The 26,565-nt window shown below is 37.7% G+C and overlaps 3 protein-coding genes across 10 annotated transcripts; 2 read left to right on the top strand and 1 right to left on the bottom strand.

Moving 5' to 3' along the window:
- The first annotated feature begins 2,754 nt into the window (after positions 1 to 2,754).
- TOPII (topoisomerase II) lies at positions 2,755 to 9,546 on the top strand. Its single transcript, XM_048125304.2, has 19 exons — positions 2,755 to 3,394; positions 3,700 to 3,992; positions 4,064 to 4,130; positions 4,207 to 4,486; positions 4,568 to 4,764; positions 4,847 to 5,065; positions 5,215 to 5,328; positions 5,418 to 5,531; positions 5,670 to 5,834; positions 5,939 to 6,280; positions 6,359 to 6,492; positions 6,573 to 6,927; positions 7,007 to 7,193; positions 7,278 to 7,327; positions 7,443 to 7,874; positions 7,954 to 8,125; positions 8,200 to 8,270; positions 8,425 to 8,521; positions 8,662 to 9,546. The coding sequence occupies exons 1-19, from the start codon at positions 2,828 to 2,830 to the stop codon at positions 9,258 to 9,260; spliced, it is 4,455 nt and encodes a 1,484-aa protein (XP_047981261.1). The 5' UTR covers positions 2,755 to 2,827; the 3' UTR covers positions 9,261 to 9,546.
- Positions 9,547 to 10,456: 910 nt separating this feature from the next.
- LOC125221871 (protein OBERON 4-like) lies at positions 10,457 to 15,376 on the bottom strand. The gene is made up of 2 exons (XM_089063635.1): positions 12,027 to 15,376; positions 10,457 to 11,277 (listed from the first exon to the last, which is right to left on the bottom strand). The coding sequence occupies exons 1-2, from the start codon at positions 14,926 to 14,928 to the stop codon at positions 10,709 to 10,711; spliced, it is 3,471 nt and encodes a 1,156-aa protein (XP_088919761.1). The 5' UTR covers positions 14,929 to 15,376; the 3' UTR covers positions 10,457 to 10,708.
- Positions 15,377 to 19,327: 3,951 nt separating this feature from the next.
- On the top strand, positions 19,328 to 23,240 carry LOC125222805 (sugar transporter ERD6-like 5). Of its 8 annotated transcripts, none has more exons than XM_089063619.1 (18): positions 19,330 to 19,631; positions 19,736 to 19,798; positions 20,256 to 20,345; positions 20,444 to 20,503; positions 21,087 to 21,152; positions 21,225 to 21,290; positions 21,383 to 21,458; positions 21,535 to 21,599; positions 21,677 to 21,769; positions 21,878 to 21,958; positions 22,043 to 22,127; positions 22,195 to 22,238; positions 22,320 to 22,382; positions 22,443 to 22,517; positions 22,596 to 22,646; positions 22,730 to 22,789; positions 22,865 to 22,979; positions 23,062 to 23,240. In XM_089063619.1, the coding sequence occupies exons 3-18, from the start codon at positions 20,292 to 20,294 to the stop codon at positions 23,175 to 23,177; spliced, it is 1,170 nt and encodes a 389-aa protein (XP_088919745.1). In that variant the 5' UTR covers positions 19,330 to 19,631; positions 19,736 to 19,798; positions 20,256 to 20,291; the 3' UTR covers positions 23,178 to 23,240. The 8 variants fall into 8 exon arrangements, with proteins under 8 accessions (XP_088919744.1, XP_088919745.1, XP_047981582.2 ...); XM_048125625.2 differs by having other exon boundaries at positions 19,331 to 19,654; positions 22,739 to 22,789; XM_089063607.1 differs by having other exon boundaries at positions 19,331 to 19,654.
- The last annotated feature ends 3,325 nt before the right edge of the window (positions 23,241 to 26,565 follow it).

Genomic DNA, 26,565 nt, shown 5'->3' with positions numbered 1-26,565 from the left:
TCATTTCTATCCTCTAGTGATTAGGGCGTGTTTGGCTATGTGGCTAAGCTCATGACGAAATACATCTAGTTATGATTAGGGAAAAGTTGTCTGATGGTGTCATTTGGATCTCTCATGTGTGGAATGGTAGTTTTGTATCTTGGTCATAGTTACGTCATATTTGGTTCGCTAAATTGTACTACTTCCTTCGTCCTAGTTGACTTGTGCACGGATTTTAAATAATGTAAAAAAAAATTAACGTAAAAAAATAGTGGAACGTAATTGTTGTTTTTATTAATTTCACATTTATCCTTTGGAAATCAAATGAATAATATGCGCCCATTTTTTTGTTATTTCGTCGTTTTATATTTTCCAACCTTGATACTCATTCGTCGAGGTCTGATTAGTGGGTTAATTTATGTGACACACACCTTGGTCCAAAGCTGGAAAACAAGTTACACATGAGCTTTATCTTGCTTAATTTTATACAACACAAGTATTGCTCTTTAAATTTCACACTTCATAATGTATACTTCGTATATGACAATACATCATGCATCCTTTTCCTTTTATTCGACTGGCTCAAACGCCTTAGAATCAATTGGGCTAGAGTCAAGCAACATTTTAAATTTTTAATTATGCAAACCATCCTCGAGCATCTACATGGCAGATATGTCAAGTTGCTCAATTTGATTCATATGCAAAACTCAACATCACCCATGACTAGATTCTCAAAACTAATAGTAAATGTTAAACTCCACAAATTAGCTTTACCCAGTCATATGCCATCTTGTGAATTAGAATACAATATGAATTAGAGGGACGTGATCAAATGCAAACTCTAAATATTGTACAAACTCCAAACTATGATCTGGACCGTTAGAAAATATCAACAGATCATGAAATAATAGCAACAAAAAAAGTCAACACAATGTCAACGGTTGATGTTGTGTTGAAATTGTGTTGACATTGTATTGATATTGTGTTGATATCAGAATCTTGAAATTTTATACTGTGTTGACATTATGTTGATATTGTGTTGAAAAAGTTTGGAGTTTATACAATATATGGGTTTGCATTTTATCACTACCCATGAATTAGATGTACAACTCTGTTGTGTGAATAAAGATCAAATTAACTAAACAGTAATCCCTATTTTTTTAAAAAAATCTGACTGGTGTGTCTTATTTTGAGCAAGATTCCCTCATAAAAGCTAAATTCCCATTAGTTGGATTTTGGTACTCTTCTACTAACAACACGTAAATTCAACATTCCAATTTAATTAAATTCACATTTCGCAATAGTTTTGGCCATTTGAGTGCAATTTCTAAAATTCCTAACACTAGACAAAATTTCCAAGAAACTATAGCATCAGCCATCAAGTAAATTAACATGTCGACAATCTTTGAAAATGGATTAATCCCAAGTCTGACGGTGGGACCACTGGCGAACCTTTATGCAATTGGGTTGGGGCTTTTTAGCTCCTAATGAATTCATTTTTTTTATTTTTTTCTACTACAAAGTTCTAAAATTTATTCATATTTTATACACATTGTTATATAAAAGCCCCTATTAATAATCTAAATTACCTATAAAGTTATTTTTAAGATAAATTTTGAAAATTTAGCCCATACTCACGTTCATTTCTGCGTCCGCCACTGGGTGGGACTGTTGTATTGTTTTCTCTCACCGATCATAAAAGCTCCTAACCTTTGCGTTTCCTATGAACAACGTGTGATGCAAAATGAGGGAGATGTAATTTGATAGTAGTAATAATTAATTTTCATACTGTAGTCTATCACTGAATTTTTTTAAAAAAAATTAACTATACATTTTAGGCTCCTTTCCTCGAGCCTAAAAATTATACGTACATTTTAGGCTCCTTTCATCGAGCCTAAAAATTATGAAGCCATGCCCAGTATATACATTTGTATATATGAGCAATGAACATAGGTTTGAGTTTTCACAAAAATCAATTGAAAATAATTTTATTTTTATCCATATTAGTACGTAGGATAGAAAAATTCACCTCGTATGCTTTTCAATATTTTTGAAAATAATTCCCCGCTTCACAATGTTAGTTTCCAGTCGGTTCTCCCTTTTTAGACAAGCTTCGAGGAAATATAATCGCATGATGATATGCATATTCTAATTTATGCCTTTCTTTTACTTTTCTAGCATTGTGCTTTAATTAAATCGGGGTTTTGATTTATGAAAATAATTAAATTCGAAGACTTAATTCACACGAGATTGCAGAATTTTGGTTCACTAACATAAATTAAACTAGCCAAACTAATTAATTAGCATTTAAATACTGACTAAGCTTTAATTCAAAACATGGACTTAATGATTCTTTATTAAACCCAGCCCAACCATGGTATAGTTAATTTTTTTTAATTATGAAGGAGCCTAAAATGTATAAAAATATATATATTGGGCATGTAGAGATACATTTTCAAATGATTTTTGTGAAAACCCAAACATATAGTATATAAAATTAAAATGAAAATGTATAAAAATTATAGTACTATATATTCCCAATTTAAAATGGATTGGAAATACAAATATACAATATGCAATAATTACAATAATACAAGGAAAAAGGTGATTCCTAAAGAAGTTGAAAAAAAAGGATTGGGTTTTGCTTATTCGGATGATTAAAACGGGCGAGATCCGAAACGAAAAGTGAAGCCGGATTGAATTCAAATTTCAAAATTCAAATCTGAGGCGCCGTACCATCACTCCGCCATTTTTAACCCTCATTTCCTCCCTCTCTCCCACACTCTCCATTTTCCCCAAAAGACACTCTCTCGTTGTCTCCCCTCTCTCAACCAAACCCTAATTCGCCATGGCCGGAGCCAAGAAGGCTCCCCTAACCTCCAGCAACAATGCCAATATTCCAATCGCCGCCGCCGCCAGCAAGAAAACCATCGAGCAAATGTACCAGAAGAAATCGCAGCTGGAACACATCCTCCTCCGCCCCGACACCTACATCGGTTCCGTGGAGAAACACACACAAACCCTGTGGGTCTACGACAACGACCAGATGGTTCAGAGATCGGTCACGTATGTCCCCGGTCTTTACAAGATCTTCGACGAAATTCTCGTCAACGCAGCCGACAACAAGCAGAGGGACCCCAAGATGGACTCGGTGAAGGTCACCATAGACGTCGAATCCAACACTATTAGCGTCTACAACACTGGGGATGGGATTCCTGTTGAGATTCACCAGGAGGAAGGGGTCTATGTGCCGGAATTGATATTTGGGCATTTGTTGACTAGTAGCAATTACGATGACGATGAGAAGAAGACGACGGGTGGGAGGAACGGCTATGGGGCTAAGCTCACCAACATATTCTCCACCGAGTTTGTGGTCGAGACTGCGGATGGTAAGAGGCAGAAAAAGTACAAGCAGGTATGACTCGTCTCTGAGATTTTGTAATACTTCGCCATATTTTCTTTTCTTTTTTTTTATCTTGATTTTTGTTTCCCCCAATTTCTAGGTTTACTGTCCATGTGTGTTTTTCTGAATTTAAGTTTGCCATGCTCGATTGTGTTATCCCTGTTTGAGATACGTGAGGATTAATTTACACATTATGTTGAGGCAATTTCGAATTGATAGGATTCACATTTATGCAGTTCTTAATTCTCATTTGTGTATCTTATAAATGGTAGGATTCAGTCTCGTAATGATTCTAACATGGTCATGGTGTTATTCAGGTTTTCTCCAATAACATGGGAGCAAAATCTGAGCCTACAGTTTCGAAATGCAGAGCTAGTGAGAATTGGACTAAGATTACTTTCAAGCCAGATTTGGCAAAATTTAGCATGACTTGTTTGGAGGATGATGTTGTTGCCCTAATGAAGAAACGTGTGATTGATGTTGCTGGATGCCTTGGTAAAACAGTCAAGGTGGAATTGAACGGACAGATGTTTCAGTTCAAAACGTTTTCAAATTACTGCGAACTTTATTTGAAATCTGTAGCTGCTTCCGACTCAGACCCGCTCCCTAGGTAATTGCCTTTTACTGGATTAGAATTTTCTTCACGACTATTTGCTAACAGATTCATTCTTCATATGACAGATTTGAGGAGCATGTGCATGATAGGTGGCAGATTTGTATAAGTCGAAGTGATGGACAATTTCAACAGGTACATCATCCATGGTTTGCCTTGATCTGTATACCAATCAGAATGTTGTGCCTAATTTATCTGTTGGTTTGTGCAGGTCAGCTTTGTCAATGGAATTGCAACAACCAAAGGCGGGACTCATGTTGATTATGTTACTAATAAGATAGCAAGCCATCTTGTTACTGTTATAAATAACAAGAACAAGAAGAGCAAAAGCATTGAGATCAAACCTCATAATGTGAAAAATCATTTGTGGGTATTTGTCAATGCACTCATTGATAACCCTGCTTTTGACTCTCAAACAAAGGAGACCTTGACACTCCGAGCAGGAAGTTTTGGCTCCTCTTGGGATTTCACATCGAAATTCTTAGACAAAGGTTATTTTTACTTTTCCATAAGCCTATCTTCCATACAATTTTCCATCCGGATTTTCTAATGCTTCAAATTCGTACATGCAGTGGCTAAGTCGGACATAATGAAGAATATCGAGGAATGGGCCGAGTTCAAACAACAGAAGGATCTTAAAAAAACAGATGGATCAAAAAACAAAAGGGTCCTCGTAGAGAAGCATTCTGAAGCTCATGAGTGGGGTAAAAAAGAAGCAGATCAGTGCACGTTGATTTTAACAGAAGGAGATTCTGCCAAGGCACTAGCAGTAAGTTTTCATTCAGATTATAGCTCAGACAGAAAGAACCTATTGGAATTTGGTAGGAAGCTTATGAACTTTATCTTTCCAGATTGCTGGGCTCACAATTATCGGGAAAAAACACTATGGTGTGTTTCCTCTGAGAGGAAAGTTGCTCAATGTGAGGGAAGCAAGCCATACTCAGATAATGCAAAATGCTGAGTTTACTAAGCTCAAGCAGATTCTTGGTCTCCAGCATGGTGTAAAATATGATGATAACAAATCACTCAAGTCACTCAAGTATGGTCACGTGATGATCATGACTGATCAGGTTTCTTTCTTATCTATATTGATTTAGTTTACCACAGCCATGACACAGATTGCTGGTTACTTCCATACCATTCCGTGTTACAGCATTCTGTTGTATGCTAGATTTTGATTTCTTTTGGTCGTTTAAATCCACTATTTGGTCGCGTGCAGGATCATGATGGTTCCCACATCAAGGGTTTGTTAATCAATTTATTCCATTCATTCTGGCCAGCATTGCTCAAAGTTCCTTCATTTCTTTTGGAGTTCATCACCCCTATCGTCAAGGTTCGAAAATGAAGTGGGCAAGCTTGTGATTATTATTTTGACAAGCTGTGATACTTTTTACACTAATTTCTTACCATTTCTTAATTCAGGCCAAACATAGGGATGGAAGAAGAATAGAAGCGTTTTATACCATGCCTCAGTATGAAGCATGGAAAGAGAGATTGGGGCCTGATGCGAAAAATTGGACCATAAAGTACTACAAGGTTTGCCGTCCTCTGGGATATACTTGTGCTTGTTTGTGAAATTCAGCATTATTTGCTGTTTAACTGATAGTAATTAAAACTATTTACATCCCCTCAATTTAAACTATACCACTGCTCTCTATGTCATAATAATTACAGGGACTGGGAACTAGTACAGGTGAAGAAGCAAAGGAGTACTTTCGAGACCTTGAAAAACACAAGAAAGATTTTGTTTGGGAGAACGATGAAGATGGCGAGGCAATTGAACTTGCTTTCAGTAAGAAGAAGATAGAAGCCCGAAAAAGTTGGCTCCGACAATTTGAGGTTTGAAGCTGGATTAGTGCACTGTTCATTTGCCACATTTAGATTTATCGTCCCACTCACAAGTATTATGATTTTCAATTACTTTCAACTTTCTTGTTGTGCAGCCTGGTACATTCCTTGATGATGTGGACAAACACATTAAGTACCGCGACTTTGTTCACAAGGAACTGATATTGTTCTCAATAGCAGATGTTCAGAGATCAATTCCATCCATGGTTGATGGATTGAAACCTGGACAAAGAAAGATACTTTTCTGTTCTTTCAAGAGGAACTTTATCAAGGAAGCAAAAGTGGCACAATTTTGTGGTTATGTATCAGAACATTCAGCTTATCATCATGGAGAGCAGAGCCTTGCTGGTACCATAATTGGTATGGCTCAAGATTTTGTCGGGAGCAATAATATAAATCTTCTACTACCAAATGGTCAATTTGGTACTCGAGGCCAGGTATTAATTCATCTTACTGATGTTACTTTTAGCCAAAACTATTGTAGTATCTCATGATATGTGGGCTTCTACTCTCAGGGTGGCAAAGATCATGCCAGTTCTAGGTACATTTACACGCAACTAGCTCCAGTAACAAGATTTTTGTTTCCGAAAGCAGATGATATTCTACTGAACTATTTAAATGAGGATGGGCAGTTAATTGAACCTACATGGTAAGCTTTAATAATTCGTGGGATATGTTGTTATGAGGTTCTGGGGATGATTTGTATCTGATGCTGTGTTTTCACTACAGGTACATACCAATCATACCAATGGTTTTAGTGAATGGAAGTGAAGGAATAGGCACTGGATGGAGTTCCTTTGTACCTAATTACAACCCTGTTGACATTATTAGAAATATTAGGCACTTGTTGAATGATGAACCAATGGAGGCAATGCATCCATGGTATAAAGGATTCATTGGTTCAATTGAAAAAAATGTGGTGAAGGATACCGGAAGCTACACTGTTTCTGGAAATATAGAGGAGGTGGATGAGAATACTATAAGGATTACTGAGCTTCCAATCCGAAAGTGGACTCAAGATTACAAAGAGTTTTTGGAGTCTGTTTCAGCTGACAATGATAAGAGCACAGATCCTTTCATCAAGGTATGTAAAATGTTAATCTTGATAGTGTAGATATGAAAGAAAATAATAAGTATATTTTTAATTATTCTTTGTATATCAGGAGTTCTGCGACAACAGTGGTGGAGAAATAGTACATTTCTCAGTTTGTATGTCGGAGGAGAAACTTCCAGCTGTCAAGCAAGAGGGTTTGCTAAAGAAATTAAGGCTATCCACTTCTATCAGCACAAGTAACATGCATCTTTTTGACTCGCGAGGTGTAATAAAGAAATATGACACTCCTGAACAGAGTACGTGGCATAATATTGAATTAACTAAATCTGTTTATGTTAAGCTTAGATGTGAAGGACTGATTTGATCTTCTCTCTATGCAGTTCTTGAAGAATTCTTTTATCTAAGGCTGGAATTCTATGACAAAAGAAAAGCAAGTTTTTATTACGGCTAAGATATTTCCTTCGTTTTGTTCTTATGCTGTCTAGGATATGCTTTGGCTTTTTCCAAGTGAATCTATAACTTACCAATTGTCTAATTCATTGCAGAAAGCTGTGTTGGCCATCCTTGAGAAGGAGATGTTGAAATGTGACAACAAGTGTAGATTTATACAAGGTGTTGTTGAAGGTAGCATCATTGTGAGCAACAGGAAAAGGGCTGATTTGTTTCTTGAGTTGAAGGCGAAGGGTTTCACTCCTTTTCCTAAGAAGGAAAATGCTCCTGAAGTTTCTGTAGCCGGCGCATCTAATGATGCAGAGGAATCTGAAGAGTCCAGTGAAGTGCCAATAGCTCAGGGTGTTTCTTCTAGTGATTATGACTACTTGCTGTTGTTATCAATTAATACCTTAACTCTTGAAAAGATGCAAGAGTTGCTTGCTGAGAGGGCAAAGCGTGTGGCAGAAGTTGAAGACCTGAAATCAACATCAGTGAAGATGTTGTGGATGAGAGATATTGATGCTTTGGAAGCCAAACTTGTTGAGGTGAGATGTAAAATTGATTCAGTTGGTGATGTTTTGTTTTACTCAAATCTGGCTGTTGCTGATATTAGCAATTGTATAGGATTTAAATAAATATGAGAAAAAATGGGAGGAGGATAGAAAAAGGATACATGAGGGTGCATATGCAAAAGGACAACAAAAAAATCCACGAAAGAAGACCCAGAAGACAACAACCAAGAAGGAACCTGCTGACGACCCTATGGAAGTTTCTCAGAACACTATTCCTCAAACTGGTTGGTTATAACAGAATATTCTATATAACAATTTCTTTATATAGTTATGTAATAATCTCCATTTCTATTATCAGATAAAGCTGCCGAAGTCAAGAAACCGAGAGGCAGGCCACCTGCTAATAAGAAGAAGGCACCAGCTGCTAAGGTAAAATGCATGATTATCATCTATGAATTTTAGTTTCTATGAATGCTGTGTGCCCTATTGAAAAATTGTGAAGTGTGAAAGAATGAGACTAGATATTGATAAGAATGCTGTCTGCTCTATTAAATATTGTGACAATATATTGAAAAAATGGCAGGTCACTTCAACTGCCGATGAAGATGAAGATGAAATATCTGATCTTAGACAGAGAATGGCTGCTTACAATTTTAACTCTTCTCCTGATCGTTCAGAAGGTAAATAGAATGGATAATTCTTTAGTAATATATTTGGGCTATTCTTATGCATACTGGAAGTATTAAAACTAAGAATGGATAATTCTTTAGTTATATGAGTATTTATTATGAAAAAAATAAGCCAATTCACATTTGCACAGATATGGAATCAGGGGTGTCCCAGGTGCCAACTAACAATCAAGCAGCCAAAAGGGGTGTTGCAAAGAAGACGACGTTATCAAGTGTTTCAGAGATTAATGACAGTGATGATAATATTGTGGAAATCATTGATGATGATTTTGAGATTGAAGAGAAGAAAAAGAAGGGCGGAAGAAAACCAGCAAACGGCAAAGCAGTAGGCAAACCTCCTCCAGCTGCGACAAAGAAAAGAGGTCCAGCTAGCAAACAACCTCAGCTTGTTGGGCAGACGCTGATCACCCAAGTACTGAAGCCTGTAGAAGTTTCTCCGGATAAGAAAGTGAGGAAGATGAGAGCATCACCATTTAACAAGAAGAGTGGTTCTATTCTTGGAAGGACTATCAATGTTGATGATGATGAAGAAGAGGATGCTTCAGAAGCCTCTGCTTCTACTTTGGGAAGTGGGACTGATGCAGCCCCGTCGGTAGTTAGACCAAAGAGGGCCAACCGGACTCTGACGACGAAGTATGTCATAAGTGATTCTGAGAGTGATCAGGCTGATGATGATGATGACACTGCTCATGAAGAAGACTCTGACTTCAGTGAAGAAGATGATGATTAGATTACGTGTGCTTGTTCCGGGACAAGGTTAAGGCGTATTTGTATGAGTCCTTTGTGTATGGCTGACTTTGCATCATGTTATGGAATTCACCTGCCTATAAAATTGTTTCCATTTTATAGGCAGAACCAAAATTTTATCTTATGATTTTGATTCCATTTTATGGAATTCATCATGTTAGACCAAAATTGGTTTGTTTTGTCTATTACTGTGGCAATTGGTTCCTCAACTTTTATTTTGTATGACTGGCTAATTTGTTACTCTCTTCTAATTGAGTTAGTTTTATCTTCCTGTGTTAGCAGAAAATTTTACTACACTTTAATCATTGAAACTTGTCTTGCATATTTTTTGTTATAATTAGAACTATAGAATTTAAGTTGAGATTAAGTCAAGTCTTTTTTCCCCCTTTTATTTGTTGATAGTTGATGGTATTTTTTTTCGTATTCTTTTTTGTTTATGAGGGGAAGTTGTGATTATTTTTCGTATGAATATTTGCAACTTCTAGTCAATTTGTATTCTTTTTATTTTTTTTTCATTATAAATTTTCATTATAAATTTTTTCGTATGAATATTTGCAAAACTCCCAACAACTTAGTCAGGGAATAATAAATTTTCTTTTCGATGTGTAAGTAAGTTAAGACATAAAATTTTGTCATTGTTTTACATATTTGGGTTAATTGTTATGATAAATAGATATTTCTAATTTGTTTTTCTTTCTAAAATTAAATAATCAATCATGGTAAAATATTTGAGTCTCAATCATCTCATCTAATAAATTTGAATAAAATTAAAACTGAGTTGATAAACGAAAAATCTATACAAAGACAAGATCATAATAATATTGTAGAGGAGAGAATGGGTAAGTTAGATAATCCATTCATTCTATAAAAATAGTCTTCTTTTTTATATTGTAGAGGAGAGAATGGGTAAGTTAGATAATCCATTCATTCTATAAAAATAGTCTTCTTTTTTATTTTGATCTGTCCCAAAAAAGAAGCCTTTTTTTTTTTTTTTCTATTTTTGGTAAGCCCTTTTTTTCTATCCCTCGTACTTTACCAATTTCGTATTAAAACTCGTACTGTCTCAAAGTTTCTATTTAACGCGTGTCAGCTCATCATCAAATTGCTGAAAAAAATAAGAAATAAATACGAAGAAAATACCATACAAAAGTCCAACTAATGAATTTGGGAACTTGTGGATTGAAAAAATAATACCAAGTCTGATAGCATATTCTGTTTCATTACAAGGAATATTTCCAACCTATACTGGGAGATTAGCAACCCTTTGTACAGATTTCAGTTAGTACTACACTGCATTAAACAAGACTGATAAACCTACAGATCGACCAACAAACACATTAGTCAATCCGCCCACGATACAAAACACCAGACGAAAACTCCCTGCCACATTACCAATGAAACTGAGAGTTCATCCAACACTAACCTTGTCAATCATGTCCTGAGGTTCCTTCTTGTTGCTTCCATCTTCAAAAGAAGATCCTTGATATCTGTTTCCATCCTCATTTTCATACTGAAGTATTCGTGATAGCCTCTTTCGAGAGCCTGGAGCTCTTCCACCTTCTGCTTTCGCATCTCCTCAGCTTCAGCCAAACGAAGTTTGGTTATCCGGCTTGTGTATTCTTCTTCAATTCTTTCGCTTTTGGTCACTGAAATGCGTTTCAGAGCTTCAGATTCCTTTCTTGCATCCTCTGCACGTTGTTGAAACATCTTAGCCTCAGCCTGTTTGATTCTCACAATGCTCTCCAGTTCATCAAATATAGGCTCTTTTTGGGCAATTTTTGGGATATCCATGTTCACTGTGTATTTATCATTCTTATTGGTGTCGTAGTCATGGATTAAATCGACCGGATCTCCCAAGAGAGGAGCCTTTTCTGGATAAACAGGCTTCATCCACCCAGTTCCTTGGCTGGACCCAGCAATGCCGTTACTGCCTTCTTGTTTTCTTGTTGGCAACTCTTTTCTGGATTCAAGAATGCTGCCAGGCCTTTCCAAATTGGATTCTGTGACAACAGAAAGATGCAAACAAATTTAGGCAGTCTAGTAGGCAATCAAAAATATGTTCAGAAAAAAAACAAAGTGAAAAATGGCATGCTGATGCCTGAAATAAGACACTCTCATGATCAACTGCTGGCATTTAAATAACAAGAAAAAGTATACAGTTATAAAAAGTAAATAAGTAGTATTATCAAATAAACAATTCATTAGAAACTAGCATAACGAATGATACCATTCTAGTAGATTGAAGTGCTATTTAACTTCTTTTCTAGATAGGACAGACATAACAGAACTAAGTAAGTCATCATCCAAATACATGGGATGTTCAATTATTTGTACTACTACTATCTAAGCAGAAAAGTCAAATTTAGAAGTAAACAGATCATGTATGATTGGGGTAATCGATAGTGATGCTTATCAAGTTCTGCAGCAATAGTACTTTGCAGAACATACAAGAACCTAAGAAACACGGGAAATGCAAATGAGTTAACAAACAAGTGCACCATTTATCAGAAAACAAAACCACATCCACAATTGATATTTCTACGGCTTAATGCAATTGAAACATGCATGCTAGGGCTAAGAGATTCTGCAACACAAGACCAGTAACAGATGGAACAATGATTACAGAAGTGTAGAGCAAAAGAGATTTTGTATTTTTACTTTTAGGCTTGCCCACTACACGTAAGTTCATAAGATGCTCTTTCAGCTGCAATATAATGCATGTTGGAATGAGAAGGTAGAGCAAACATACCAGTGAAAAAGTTTATTATATGACTCTGCACCTCCTGAAAATCTGATCTGTTAGCCAATCTAGACAGCATCCGCACAGCAATTTCATGGAGTTGTTTCCCTCTAACATCCTCACTGGCGTAAAATATTCTTCTCACATATTCAAGTTCTCTAGAAAGATTTTCTGCAGTCCACTCTTTGATGAAGTTCTGAAAAACTTCCTTTACAAAACCAAACATCTCAGAGGGATGATCACAGGCAACACAGTAGAACTGCATTTCTGTGGTGCCTTGAGCACCGGATGCACTGCGACCATTTCTTATATGAGATTCTCGTAACCCACAATCTGCATGGCACCAATGTAAGCATACATCACAACCAACCCAACTACAGGTGTTAGATGCCATGTCAAACTTTGAACACACAAGACACATGCAATCCCTGCAAAAGTCACTCCGCTGCGAACATATTTTGCAGTCACATTCATCCACAGGAAGAAGACTGCGGCAATTGAGATTTCTACATCGCATATTGAGAAATATTTCTGCCAAATCTGAGGTTGCGATATCATATTTCGGCAGAACAAATTCACGAAGCCCTGTTTTCAAAGCCACCAATATCTCCAACTGGGTACGATTTGCATTTAGTAGCATATCCAGAGTAACGTCTGACCTCTTCTGTAATGCCTTCTGCAAAGCACTCAACTGCCACTGCTTTACAGGGTTTGAGATTATATCACGGGCAAACTCTTTAATAGATGGAACGTGCTTCGCATTCATGTCATTAAACCTCCGAGCCATTGTATGTATTGGTTCAGAGACAATCATGGTGACTATAGACTCAGCAAGGTCAGTGCCAACTCCCAAGTCTTGATCTTTACTATCCCTGCCATTGTTCATTTCTAAACTACCTGAATCTTTCTCAGTCCGAGATTGCCTGTGGTCTTTCAAATATTCTGGTCCATGATCATAAGTGCCAAAACCTTGAGCTCCAGACAACTGTTTACTACTAAATTGCCTTTCAAGACCAATCGGCATCTTGGAGCTTCCTCCAGTAACTCTCATATTTTGCTGGGCAGCTTGTCCACTGGAGTTGCCTTGGGATACTTGAGACTGCTGATTCAAGACATTTTCTCTTGATGGCATTCCTTGATAAGCAGAACCCTCCTTACTCTTAGCCTCCTCCAAAGACAAGGCTTTCCAGTCCACCCCTTGAAATAGTGGCTTGCTACCAACAGATTTCTCGTAATCAAGTGCATTATGAGTCAGAGAACAGCTAGGGTTGTGAGTAAACTGATGGGACCCAGAAAACGACATTGAAGCTGTAAACCCATCAGAATTTGTTCGAAACGAGCTAGCAAATGATTGAACACTCCTTGTATGACTAGGAGAACCCGGAGCTTGTCTCTGAGAACCAATTGGCAATAATACATTTGGCAAGCTAAGAGAAAGGTCAAGAGCCAATTTATCATCGTTAGGCTTACTATGAGTTGATTGCTCCACTTTCTCTGGCTTTTTAATTGGATCAGTTGAGAAAAACTGGAATCCCCTGGTACTTGGGCCTTCCATTTCAATGTCTCTACTTTCTATGAGGTCCTTTGGTTTGTTATCAACCTCCAAATTCTCTGTGAGGAGAATACCATCAGAGGGCAATAAAGCAACACTTTTGCCCTTGTCTTTCATACTTGGGGCTGCTTTCTCTGTAGTAGGCAACTCGTTTTTGCCCATTGCCTGGACACTTCCTGCCACTTCCACATCATCTGCATTGACTTGATTGTTAACAATCCTGTCTTCCTGTTGCTCCTGTAAAGTTGATAGTTTCTCATCACATCTGCTATCTGCAACCTCCTCCAAGCAGCCTTCAGTTCCATCATCCCTTGCAAGGTCACCACCTTGATTTTCTCCTTTTGCATCATTATCATCTCTATTTTCCATCACCGCTTGGATTGACGTATCCCGATAATCAGGCAAGTCAGCATTTTGGCTAATAACATCTTCAGCCTCAGATTGTCTGTCTACAGCTTGCTCGTCACAGCTGTCCCCTTTAGTCATGTTCCCCTTTTCTACTGATGAGGAACTCGCCTTTTCCAGTGAAATTTCGTTTTCAGCCTGGGGTTCATTATGGAGCTGCTTCTTAGGCGAAGTCTGTTTATCAGCAGCTTCCTCTTCAATTGGCTTCGCAAGAGGCACATCGGGTTGAGGATCAGGTTCCAGCTCTCCTTCTTCTCGTTCACTGCTTGGACCGCCACTCTCTACTTGCATTTCTTCAGACTTCTTGCATTCAACACTCTTTGATCGCTCACTTCCTGAATCCTTGGACCAGGCTGGAGATTTTGCATCTCTGAATCCCTGGGGAGACTTTGCCTTCCCAACTTCCTTTGATTCCACTCTAGTTCCTCTACTTGCCTCACTGCCACTCCTGGCCCCGTCATCAACATCTTTCCCACTACCGAATCTCCTCCACGATGCACCAATACCCTCCCTTTTAGGCCTATCCCTCTCCGACCTAAACCCCTTGGGAAAGTCTCTCCTAGGCGCAGAAAAGCTCTGAGAACGATACATCTGATCCATTCCATAACCAGCCCTCGGCGATGAGCTCAATATCCCTCTATCGTTCCCACTCCCATTCCCATTCCCGTCTTTATGGCGATCATAACTCTTTCTCCTCTCATAACTCTCCAAATCATAATCCGGCCTCTTCCTAATCAACTTTGAACTCTCCCTCTCATCTTCTAACCGATCATACCTGGCTGTTGATGAGGATAAGACCTTCCTCCCACTCTCAGATGGTCTGTAGTAAGAGCTCCTGTGCAAAGACGAAGATGAACGCTGGGGAGCAGCCTCATCTTCTCTTCTCCCCCAATCTTTCAGAGCACCCTTCTCCCCGTACGAGTGCAGATCATCACTGGACCTCAACCTCTTCATAATTTCCAGTCTCAATAATCAATTATCACAAACATAATAACATTAAATTAAGCAAACGAACCACCAAAATAACCTCCTGCGGTACAACAACACTGATACAATTAACCAACAGATCGACTCAAAATTTCAAATCAACCACTAAATACCGATTAACTGAGCTGACAGAATACGAAGCAAGTCATATCCTCAATTGCAGAAATTGATCAACAATTAAACAAAGAGAAAGGAGGCAGAAGCGTCAGCTCTACTTCACCAGCCTAACCCTAGTCTCGCAACAAAAAAGCCTCAAATTCGAAGTCGAAGCTTTAGGTAGAAGGAAAGGAATTGAATGGTGGGCGGAGAGGAAAGCGGCGCGTGGGGGATTTGTATGGAGTTGGGGATTTGATTTGAGTTCAGTCAACGGGAAATGTTAAAGTAGTGGGGTTGGGAGAAAGATGAAGACTTGAATACGCAAAGTGCGCATAATAGCACACCGGTCAAGGCTTTGGGAACTGTAAACAATCTGGTGGGGCAGGGTGCGTAGTGCGCCTCATGTGCACGTTAGATCAACCAAGATTAGTCAACTGTTGTTTGAAAAAGTTAAAGTTGATCGGTTGGGAGGACTTTCGACGTCATCGTTTTGTTTTTTATTTTTATAAATATTAATCTTTTGCTTTCTTCAATAAATTTATGGACTGACGTTGGGTTAAGCAAATTCAAATTCAAATGCTTTACGCAGTCAAACTTCATAACATGGATACAATCATACAACAGTTAAATAAAAATTGAATTAAATTTCGACAACACCAATTAATAATCAATAAATCTATGGTTTATTTTGTACAACACCAATTAATATTTGCAGGGAGTGTAGTGTTAAAAAACATGAAATTGATGAGTGGTTGAAAGCATTGATTTGACGCCTGAGAATTGCTATTTGACTCTTGTTTTTTTTCCAGATGAGATCTAATTCCACATGCACAGGCAAACTCCAATTTTGCCCTTATTTTATTTAATTATATTATTTGATGCCGCGTGTGACCAACAATAATGGATTATTCTTTCCGTATGCGAATAGGAGTCCCGATTCATTATTTCTATAAATGGTAAACCGTTCTACATTCTACCAACTCATTTCACTCACGTATCATTTAAAACTAAGGGTAGTCACAATGATGGCTGATAGGTGATAGCGAGAGACCTACGATCGACCACCCAATCATGGGCTCCCATTGTGGAGCGGGAGCCGGATTCCATTCTTCATCGCCTCTCCGCCCCGAAACAGATCCATCGGTTGAGGCGATTTCATTTTCTTTTTTTATTCATTTTTTATCCCCTATATATACCCCATTCCCCAGCAAATATTCACATTCATCCCACTTCATTTTATCTCATTCTACATTTTACTTCTCTCTAGTCACAATGTTTTCAATATTTTTATCAAGAGTTTTTGTTTATATTTTTCTACGGAGTATTTTTTTTAAGTGTAGGATGTTTTCTTTTTAATGAAATTTATTTTTTTTATTAGCTGTCTTTGATTATTTTTCCTGTTATTTTATATCGTTTTATTTCACATTAACAATTAAAAGTAAAAAAATATAAAATAGTGATGATGTGGAAATGAGATGAACTCTGAGATGAGCTTCTGATATGATAGGAAAAAATGTAGATAAACTCTGAGATGAACTCCAGATTTTAAGGCTACCATTGTGAGTGGCCTCATATATACTCCCCTAACTTTATTTCTTTTAAGTGGGGTTCATGTTCCCCTAACTTTATTTCTTTCACCTATTTCTTTTTAATATTTTTTAAAACTTGCACCGAAAAAAATAAGACAGACTGCTATTCGTTGATGGAGAGAGAAGTACAACCTAGTGTTATGTCTTCTAATAAAATTGGACATACTCCAATTCAAATCACCCATGTTAGCTCTAGAAAAGAAAAAGAAAAACAAATCAATCGCAATGATAGTTATACTAGATTTGTTTTCTCATTTTAGCTTTATTATAACTTTGAATTTAAACGTTCATTTTGATATTTATTATGCTAGTTTTCTCTTCTTTTTCTCCCTCTTGTGAAAGTATTATTGAATTCGTTGGGACGTAAATGTGAAGTTATATTTCGATGTTTATGTTATTTTAATTCCGGTGTTCAGTGTGTTTGTATTTGTACATTCAGAAACAATGAGATGTCCATTTTCTCATTTTAAAGTCCGTTGGAGTATTTTAGTATAGTAGTACTAGCAATAGTGACTACTACCTCCGTGAGTCCTATTTTTATATATTAGTTTTATAATAAAATATAACTATAAATGAGTTAGTGGAATATAGGGTCCACTACAAAAAATGGTAAAATGAAAGGTAACAAATTTTTAGAGATAAACTGAAATGAAAATAAGTGGCAAATTTCCCTGAACGAAGGAATTTATTTTCTCTCTTTCTATAGTGGTGCAAAGACACGTGACTTATGGACTACATTGATTCTCATGTGCTATATCTGATTGGGGATATTTTGTTATGTCAAAAGAATTGAAAATGTTAGGGTGAATCTATTTATATCCATTCTTATTCACATCCTCGTACTAATCTGTATCTGATTAAGTTTATATACTGATCTGGATTACTGAATCCATGCCTAACATACAAAAATCGCGAGTGATGAAATTAGGTGTGCTTATATCATACACATGTGTGCTGCTAAATTTGGTAGTACTCCTTTCATTCCATACGTGACACATTTTTTTAGGCACGGGTTCCAAGGTAGTGGTATTTAGTACTCCTTACGTTCCATAGTAGTGCAGTCATTTTACTTTTTAGTAAAAGTCTAAGGCCATCTTCAACCATTTACATTAAACTCAAACTCAAACTCAAAATTTTGGAGTAAACACCATATTTGGTGTTATTTCATTGAAAAACTCAAAAATAAGTTTGAGCTTGGTGTATGGTTGGAGAAATTATCTACACTAAAAATGAGTTTTGGTGTACGATTAGAGATGGTCTAACACATTTCTCCTCGTTTTTTACTCTATTCTCTCTTTATCTTTTTATCTTCTTCATTTCTTACTTTATTTTTCATCTACTCAATTAACACAATTTTTCTTAAATCGTGTGCCGAAAAGAAATGTTTGTATTATTGCGGAACAGATGGAATAGTTTTTATAAGGAGAGAATAAAAAAGTAGAGTAAAGGCCAAAAGAGGTCTCCAACATATGACCGTTTTATCAATTTGGTCCTTAACATTATCTTTTTTATTATTTGGTCCCTCACAAATGAACTCCGACCTGAATCGGTCCTCCAATTGACGGAACCGTCAATATAGGCGGTCAACGTCATTTCCGCCGCCAACCTTAGCTTCGGCAACCTTCTAGCAGCCTTCACTCTCCCCCTCTTCAACCTCAGCTTCGGCAACACCTTCAACCTCCCCCCCTTCGTCGCCAACTACTCCGCCCCCCTCAACTACACCTGCTGCAATGTCGCCTTCTGATTCTCCGTCTCCGCCAACGGCACCCAATCCGACCGCATAACGATTTCGTCGAGAGTGACGAGGACCTCGCGGTAGACGCCATGGCCGCGCGTGATGTTCAATTCGTTGCTCTTGAGCGCGGCTGACCGCCACCGGTGATTGCGTTTTATGATTTTTCTAGGGATCGAATTGAGCGAGCGGCGGTTTTTGATTGGGGAATGTTGACGTTGAATGCGCCGGTGTAGAAATAATCAACAGTGTTCTCTAGCTGTCTAGCATGACGGAGAGGGTCAGTTTGGGGCGACGGAGGAGGGCGGAGAAGCGGGTGACGTCCTAGTTGAAGGACCGGGAGACGCCGTCGGGGTGGACTGGGGGGTGTTGGTGCGGAGGAGCTCGGCGCCGGCGAGCAAGACGGCGGCGATGCAGTCGGATTGGGTGCCGTTGGCGGAGGCGGAGAATCAGAAGGCGGCGTTGGAGCAGATGTAGTTGAGGGGGGCGGAGTAGTTGGCGGAGAAGGGGGGAGGTTGAAGGTGTTGCCGAAGCTGAGGTTGAAGAGGGGGAGAGTGCAAGCTGCTAGAAGGTTGCCGAAGCTGAGGTTGGCGGCGGAAATGACGTTGACCGCCTATTATTGACAGTTCCGTCAATTGGAGGACCGATTTAGGTCGGAGTTCATTTGTGAGAGACTAAATAATCAAAAAGATAATGTTAATGACCAAATTGATAAAACGGCCATATGTTGAGGACCACTTTTGGCCTTTTAACAAAAAAAAGTAATGAGATAAAAGTAGAGAGAAAAAGGAGAAGATGTGATAATGGTGGGATGGAGAGAGAAGGTTACTCTGAATTTTACCAGTTCATAACAACTTATTTGTGTGGATTTAAATCATGTATAGTAGTACCAAATAGGAGTACATTTCAGATATAGTAAAATAGTGTGTTAGAAAAGATGATTTACATGTTGAACTGAAAACTCAAAAATGGTCAAACAGATACAAGTAGAGATAGAGACAGAAGGAAAGTAGGAAAGATGGAGAGTAATATGCATACATACATTTCAACTATCCTTTTTCTTCTCCACAACAATTGAATTGAATACTCAAACGTCACTACCTATAATTTTGATCAATTCATTCATTTCCCCTACCAACGTGTAATGGAGTCGGTAAGCACCACAACCCCTCTGCTTCCAGAGATAAGCCCGGAGGTTGCTGACAATTCCGCCACCGCTATTCTTGTCCTAAGCACCGTCGTGGCCGTCGCAGGTTCATATGCTTTTGGCTCTGCTGTGAGTTTTTGATCGCATACTTTTTACTTATTATCTTCCGTTTTACTCCAATTTAATTGTTCCTCTTTCACACTTTTGCAGGTTGGATTTTCGTCGCCTGCGCAGCCAGGAATTGTGGATGATCTTGGATTAACAGTGGCTGAGGTGAGTCAGACCTCAATTTTGCTTACACAAATAATAATAACTACTTAGAGAGGTTAGGGATTTCATTTGATGACTTGTATCCAATGGTTGGCATGAGGATCTTATATGAATACAAACTGTCAAATAGATGAATGAGCTCTTAATGAAATTTGGTGGCTGTTAAGTTTTCTGTTATTTTGCTTCATTTACAAACTGGTGGGAAAATCATCAATATTGGTGCAATAAGGATGGTTTCAATCAAGTACGTATAAGAATACCTTTTTACAGAGTAGTTTAATTGCTGTAGAATGTTTAGATTTCATTTGACTCACTCCCTTGATCAAACTCTTGGCTTAAATGACCCTAAATAGTACATGGTTACAGATTAAATATTTGTACTATATATGGTAAACAAATTATATACTTGTCTTATAAGTAACTTATTTTCTATACCTTTCGTTGAAATTCCACTTTGCAGTATTCATTGTTTGGGTCGATATTAACTATTGGAGCTATGGTAGGAGCACTAGTTAGTGGGAAGATAGCAGATCTCTTAGGAAGAAAAGGAGTAAGACCTTTTCATTCTTACATTCTATGTAGTTGAGTATTTTTCAGTTTCGTGTATGTTACTCTGTCATCTCTTGTAATACTGGCCAATTAATGTAGGCAATGGGATTAGCAGAGCTGTTTACTGTTGTTGGATGGCTTGCAATAGCATTTTCAAAGGTACCTAGTACCTACACCCGAATTCTTTTTTTCACTGTACACATCTGATGAATTAACTAATTTATGCACTCAATACAATGTTTTTACGATTGAAAAGAGGACATAAAAAACAACTTCTTCTAAATCCAATATTAGAGAAAAAAAAATATAAATCAACCTCAGTCATGCTATGGTAGTTATTCAGCAGAATACCTTTTAATCATCAATCTATTGCAAGAGTAAAAGAGTTGATTCAAAGATGACTAGATGGAAATGAAAAGCTTCAATTATGAAATAAATAGTTGAGTGCTAGGAAGTAGGAACTTACATATAGAGCAATCACCTTAGTGAAATATCTAATTCTGATGAGTAACATATTTATCTACTTGAACAAATCTACAAGATATGCAGCATTTTCTTAATTAGAGTTATGCTTAATAACTTTTTTTGCATCTATGACCTCTCATATCCTTTTATCGCTTATCCTCTGTGAGATAAGTAATGACTGGTGAGCAAATATGCTTACGAACTCATGTGATGAACATTTATCGGTGTGTTTTTTTTTTTTTTAAATATTTAACATTGTCTTACTCGCTGTGAACAGAATGCTTGGTGGCTTGATATCGGGAGGGTGCTAACAGGATTTGGAATTGGAATTCTTTCATATGTGGTACATATAGTTTTAATTCCAATTGCTTTGTATGTTGTAATCTATAAATGTTTTCAGTTTTGAAACGAACAGGTACCTGTATATATAGCAGAAATCACACCTAAGGACCTCCGAGGAGGATTTACTGCAGCTAATCAGGTACGCAATAAATCTTGACCACTCTTTCAAATTCAATTCATGTAGTCATTTTCTATGTATACTACTGATATAAACTGCTTCTGATGTTTTAGTTGTTAATATGTTGTGGCACTTCCATAACATATCTTGTCGGTAACATCCTCCCCTGGCGCCTCTTGGCTTTAACAGGTAATTTCATTTCCATGGTCTTTGCAATAGTCATTAGTCAAGAGAAAACAACATTTACTCCGTGACTTCATTTCAGGAATTATTCCATGCCTTGTACAGCTTATAGGCCTCTTTTTCATTCCAGAGTCTCCAAGATGGCTGGTAAATTTGTAGAGAATTTTGGTGAAGGTCAGTAAGTTGAGAGGGTGTTGAATCGGTCGTACTTATTTTCTTCGCAGGCTAAGATTGGTCGGTGGGATGGGAGCAAAGCATCTTTGGTATTCCTCAGAGGAAAGAGTGCCAATATTTTTGACGAAGCAGCAGAAATTAGAGTAACTATTTGGTTTTCGATTCCGACTGGTGGATGTATTTAGGTGACCTTTTTTTTTGTTCTAACTATTTGACTTGGATACTTTGTATACATATGCTACCAATCACAGGATCATACAAGAACTCCTGAGCAAGTCAAGGACTTTGGATTGGTGGACTTGTTTCAAAGAAAATATGCTCACTCTCTCATAGTAAAGCTTTGTCGATTCCTTAGCTTGAATTTCATAAATTCTGTGACATGAGATTTTTTACTGAAAAATTCCCAATTTACTCAGGTTGGAGTAGGGTTGATGGCACTGCAACAATTTGGAGGGGTGAATGCAATTGCATACTATGCAAGTGCAATATTTTCGTCTGCAGGTAAACTAGTTATTTTGTAGTGATTCAGATGACTAAAAGATACACTAATTGTTGGGTTTATTGGCAGGTTTTTCATACAAAGTTGGAACAACCGCGATGGCTATTCTTCAGGTTAGTGGATTCCACAATTCCTTTTTTCTCCGTACAGTTTAGGCGCCACTCCCCGTACTAACAATATATTCCCATTTTCAGATCCCAATGACCATTTTAGGAACACTCCTAATCGATAAATCTGGAAGACGACCACTGCTACTGGTACCTGTTCATGCGGCTAGTTCTATGTCTTTGTATTTGTTCATCTCTGTAAAGATGCAGAGTCTGATTCTGCAGGTTTCTGCCGCTGGAACTTGCTTGGGCTGCTTTTCTATTGGATTATCATTCTTGTTACAGGTGACACACATACACAAGTCTAATTTGCTGCATATTGGTTGAGTAGAGAGTTTAACTTATAGCTTTTTCCCATTGTAGGACTTTAAGCTTTGGGATTTCAGTCCCTTTCTAGCACTTGGTGGCGTCTTGGTAATGCAAGTGCAACGTTACTTGCCGAACTTTTTGTGTATCTAAAGTTAGTTAAATAAGATTTTAATTATGTATCTGATCAGATATTCAAGGGGTCATTTGCCTTAGGCATGGGAGCTATTCCTTGGGTCATAATGTCCGAGGTAGACAGTTTAAATCCTCAAACATCCACTAAAGTTGAAAAGCACTTGATACATCTCATTGCTCTATTATTTCAGATATTTCCCATACATGCCAAGGGTTTAGCCGGCAGCCTGGTGAATCTTGTTAACTGGTTCGGTTCTTGGATTGTTACATATTCATTCAACTTCGTAGCACAGTGGAGCTCTGCGGGTGAGTCTTTGTTCCAGTTTGTGATTTTCAATTGTTGGTGTGGAAAAAAGAGTTGGATCTGAGAGTGGTGGTTTTGGTTCAGGCACATTTTTCGTGTTTGCAAGTGTATGTGGTCTGACAATGGTGTTCATCACAAAGCTGGTTCCAGAAACCAATGGCAGAACACTAGAGGAAATACAAGTATCCATCATCTCATAATTGTTTTACACGATTGTATTAAAGGATATGTTGATCATGATATAATGAATTTACTAGTTGAAACTGAGATTCTTAAACAAGAGAAGTCAAGACTCAAAACATATTCATAGCAAAATGTTCTTTCCTTGATTAATCTTTGAAAATTTCACAAGCAAGATGGAACGAGGAATAAGAACTACTCGGTAAAAGGTAAGTTTGGTTGTAGATAAGGATGATATTCACCAATCTTCAACGAACCCTCGATCGATAAGTGCAAAGTCCAAGTCGTGCCGTGAAGTCGACATGTTTCTCACGAGGCAAAGGCTTAGTGAAGATATCAGCAAGTTGTTGAGAATCTTTGCAGTATTTCAGAGAGACGAAACCACCACTAACCAACTCTCTTATCAAATCTAACTCAACATCAATGTGCTCTGTTCTTCCATGCAACAGTGGCTTCTTAGTGATCCCATTCCCACACAAAATCTCAGTTGCGTCCTCTTGTTCTTCATCCAAATCACCCAACTGCCTTCTAAGCCACATTGCTTTGCACGCTGAAGAAGCCGCGGCCAGATACTCTGCTTCCGACGTTGAAAGTGTTGCCACTCCTTGTTTCCTCGAGCTCCACGTTACTGCTCCTGATCCGAAACTGAAGACGAAGCCCGACCTACTTCCCCTATCACCGTCCCGATCGCTGCTGGTGAAGCCACTCAATTTGAATTCAACACCATTCGAATACCAAATCCCCAAATCGCGCGTTCCAGCTATGTAGCCAAGGATCATCTTAGCCGCTCCAAAATGTTGATTCGTCGGCTTACGCACAAATTCAGAAACCCTAGCAACAGCCAATGCAATGTCGGGTCTGGTACGAGTCAAACAAACCAGACCTCGAACCAGACTCCGAAATCTCCTCGCATCAGCCTTGCCGCTACCATCTTCAGCCCGCAGATTCTCATCGACACTCATCGGAGTAGTAATCGCGGCTTCGCAGTTCGTCACATTGAAGCGGTGAAGGAGATTTGCTGCGTAGTTTGCTTGGGAGACGAACACGCCGCCTTCTCCCTGCTTGATTTCTAACCCTAGAAAATGATGCATCAGCCCTAGATCCGTCATTTCGAACAAATTGATCATCCTCTCCTTGAATTCAGTGGTGACAGAGGGAGATGCTCCCATGTAAATAACATCATCCATAAAAACGCAAACGGCGAGCAACAGATTGCCGCCGGCGACTGCTCTGTTCCTCTTGGTGTAGAGCGTGGGATCATTTGCGCTTCTTTGAAAGCCGTTTTGGAGAAAATAGGAGTCGAGATTGGCATACCATCCCCGCGGCGCTTGGTTCAAGCCGTAGATGGCTCTGTTCAGTTTGCAGACCATGTTCTCCATGCCAGGGGCGAGAAATCCTTGCGGCTGCGACATGTAGACTACTTCATCCAATTTTCCGCAGAGGAGATCGGCATTGACGTCGAGTTGGTAAATAGGCCAGTTGAGATGTGCAGCTAGGGCTAGGAACATTCTCAGCGTGTGAGGAGAGAAGGCTTCTTCCTCTTCGTCGGAGTCTGAGAATGCCATACTGTTCATTCCGGTTGCCATTGTTGCAGCAGGTGGTTTCTGGTGTTGGATATTTTTGGCGGAATGAATGATTGGGAATTTGGAAGTGGAGGCGGTTTTTAGGTGCGTGCTGCTTAGTGCTTACGCCTCCGGTTACGTGGGTACAATTTATAATGCACGATTTCTTTTTTTTGAGTTAATGTAAACAATTGAAATTAACAAACAATTGAAATTAATATAAATTGACATTATTTTAGTTTATGAAATTGAAGAAGATAACGATCCTTCAAAGATACTCCATTATGTAGTGATTTAATTCTATTTTTATATTGATATAAGACATTTATTTGTTTCATTTCGCCACACATTCTATTTTCTATTTCTATCAATTTCAAATTTTACAACTTTTAACACTCAGTGGCCTGCACAGCGTGTGCATTATCCTAATCACATAATCGTTTAAGATTTGAAAGAAAAAAAAAACGCATTTAATTATACCATAATTTAAATGATACTGTAAATTAAAACAATAACTTAATGTTAATAATTAACAATTATTTTATCCACGACGGTTAATGTTTTCAAACGGCCACATAAATGACACTCAGGGCTACATTGCTTTCTATTTTTATTTTTGATCATAATTGACATTCCGGGCCACATTAGTAGTATATTAATTATATGCATGCAAAATACTATATGAAAATAATTTAAATATAAAGAAAATTTTAAAATGGAATAATGATCCAGTTATAAAGAAATGGAGGGAGTATGTTTCAATATTGATCTATATGTACTTTTAATCCCTTTGTAACTAAAATTTTGTTACTTATTTTGGTTAATGTTATATGCGAGTACAATTTTATAGTAGTAATTTTTATGTAATGATACTGTTTTTAATATCGTTTAACCGATTCACAATCTAAAAACAATATAGTACTACTATATTTTAAAAATATCTTGGCCTGTGCTATGAAACAATACAATAATTAAATTAATCGTGTGAACGGTCACATGAAATGAGAACATTTTGTTGGATACCTGGATCCCACTTGATGACTTAATTTGGAACAACCTTTTATCAACCAAATGAGACGCTATTAATTTAAAAAAATATATACTAATATTCATCATGTCTTAATTAATAGGGTTATTGGCGTGTAATATCACGTAAATTTTGAATTTTTTTACATTTTATCATGAACTTCAGACTTGACAAACAAATTTTGATTGGGGTGTCAATTTCCAACCGATGATAGATTCCGTTTTATTAAAAATGACATGGAAGACGAGTTGACATTTAATTAGAGAACATATGATAAAAGCAAGCATACTTATATTTAGGAGGCGTTCGGTTGGTTATATTACATTGTGTCTCGCCTACTCACTAATTCGATGCTCGGTTGCCGCAATCCAAATTAATCTCAGCCCGTATGGCCCGTGTCAAGCCCATCTCAATGGTGACATTTTCAGTGTTTAAGGCCGACAACTTATCGCACAACTAAACCCTCCGATTAATTTAATCTCACCCCTCTCTTCTCTCTCTTAGTTGGTGTCATCAATTAAAACATTAACGAGTGAGTCACATAATTTAGAATCACCTGATTCATTCACAAGAATTTATTTCATAATTAATTAAAATTAAATTTATAATTTTAATTAACCACAGTAAATATAATTAATATAATCAACCAAACAATAATATCAAAATCAATACTAATTTTATCCTATACAAAGCCCATCTTGAGCTATCTCATACTATTTAATCTAACCAACCGAACAAGGCCTTAAAATTCATATTATTATTCTTTAGTTGAGAGTATTATATTATTGTATATTAGAAATATACTACTCCATTTGTCCC

This window comes from Salvia hispanica, chromosome 1 (genome assembly GCF_029641045.1).
Source record: "Salvia hispanica isolate PSC_SH4W2 chromosome 1, Shi_PSC_v1, whole genome shotgun sequence".
Lineage (NCBI taxonomy): Eukaryota > Viridiplantae > Streptophyta > Magnoliopsida > Lamiales > Lamiaceae > Salvia > Salvia hispanica.
This window is presented reverse-complemented; position numbering and strand designations above follow the sequence as displayed.

Excerpts from the sequence above, each read along its gene's own strand:
- TOPII (XM_048125304.2), top strand. The coding sequence starts at position 2,828 with ATGGCCGGAGCCAAGAAGGCTCCCCTAACCTCCAGCAACAATGCCAAT. Across the intron at positions 4,487-4,567 it reads ATCGAAATTCTTAGACAAAG|TGGCTAAGTCGGACATAATG; the intron begins GTTATTTTTACT and ends TCGTACATGCAG. Across the intron at positions 7,194-7,277 it reads ATATGACACTCCTGAACAGA|TTCTTGAAGAATTCTTTTAT; the intron begins GTACGTGGCATA and ends CTCTCTATGCAG.
- LOC125221871 (XM_089063635.1), bottom strand. The coding sequence starts at position 14,928 with ATGAAGAGGTTGAGGTCCAGTGATGATCTGCACTCGTACGGGGAGAAG. Across the intron at positions 11,278-12,026 it reads TATAATAAACTTTTTCACTG|AATCCAATTTGGAAAGGCCT; the intron begins GTATGTTTGCTC and ends CTGTTGTCACAG.
- LOC125222805 (XM_089063607.1), top strand. The coding sequence starts at position 19,523 with ATGGAGTCGGTAAGCACCACAACCCCTCTGCTTCCAGAGATAAGCCCG. Across the intron at positions 22,383-22,442 it reads GAAGACGACCACTGCTACTG|AGTCTGATTCTGCAGGTTTC; the intron begins GTACCTGTTCAT and ends GTAAAGATGCAG. Across the intron at positions 22,647-22,729 it reads TAGCACTTGGTGGCGTCTTG|ATATTCAAGGGGTCATTTGC; the intron begins GTAATGCAAGTG and ends GTATCTGATCAG.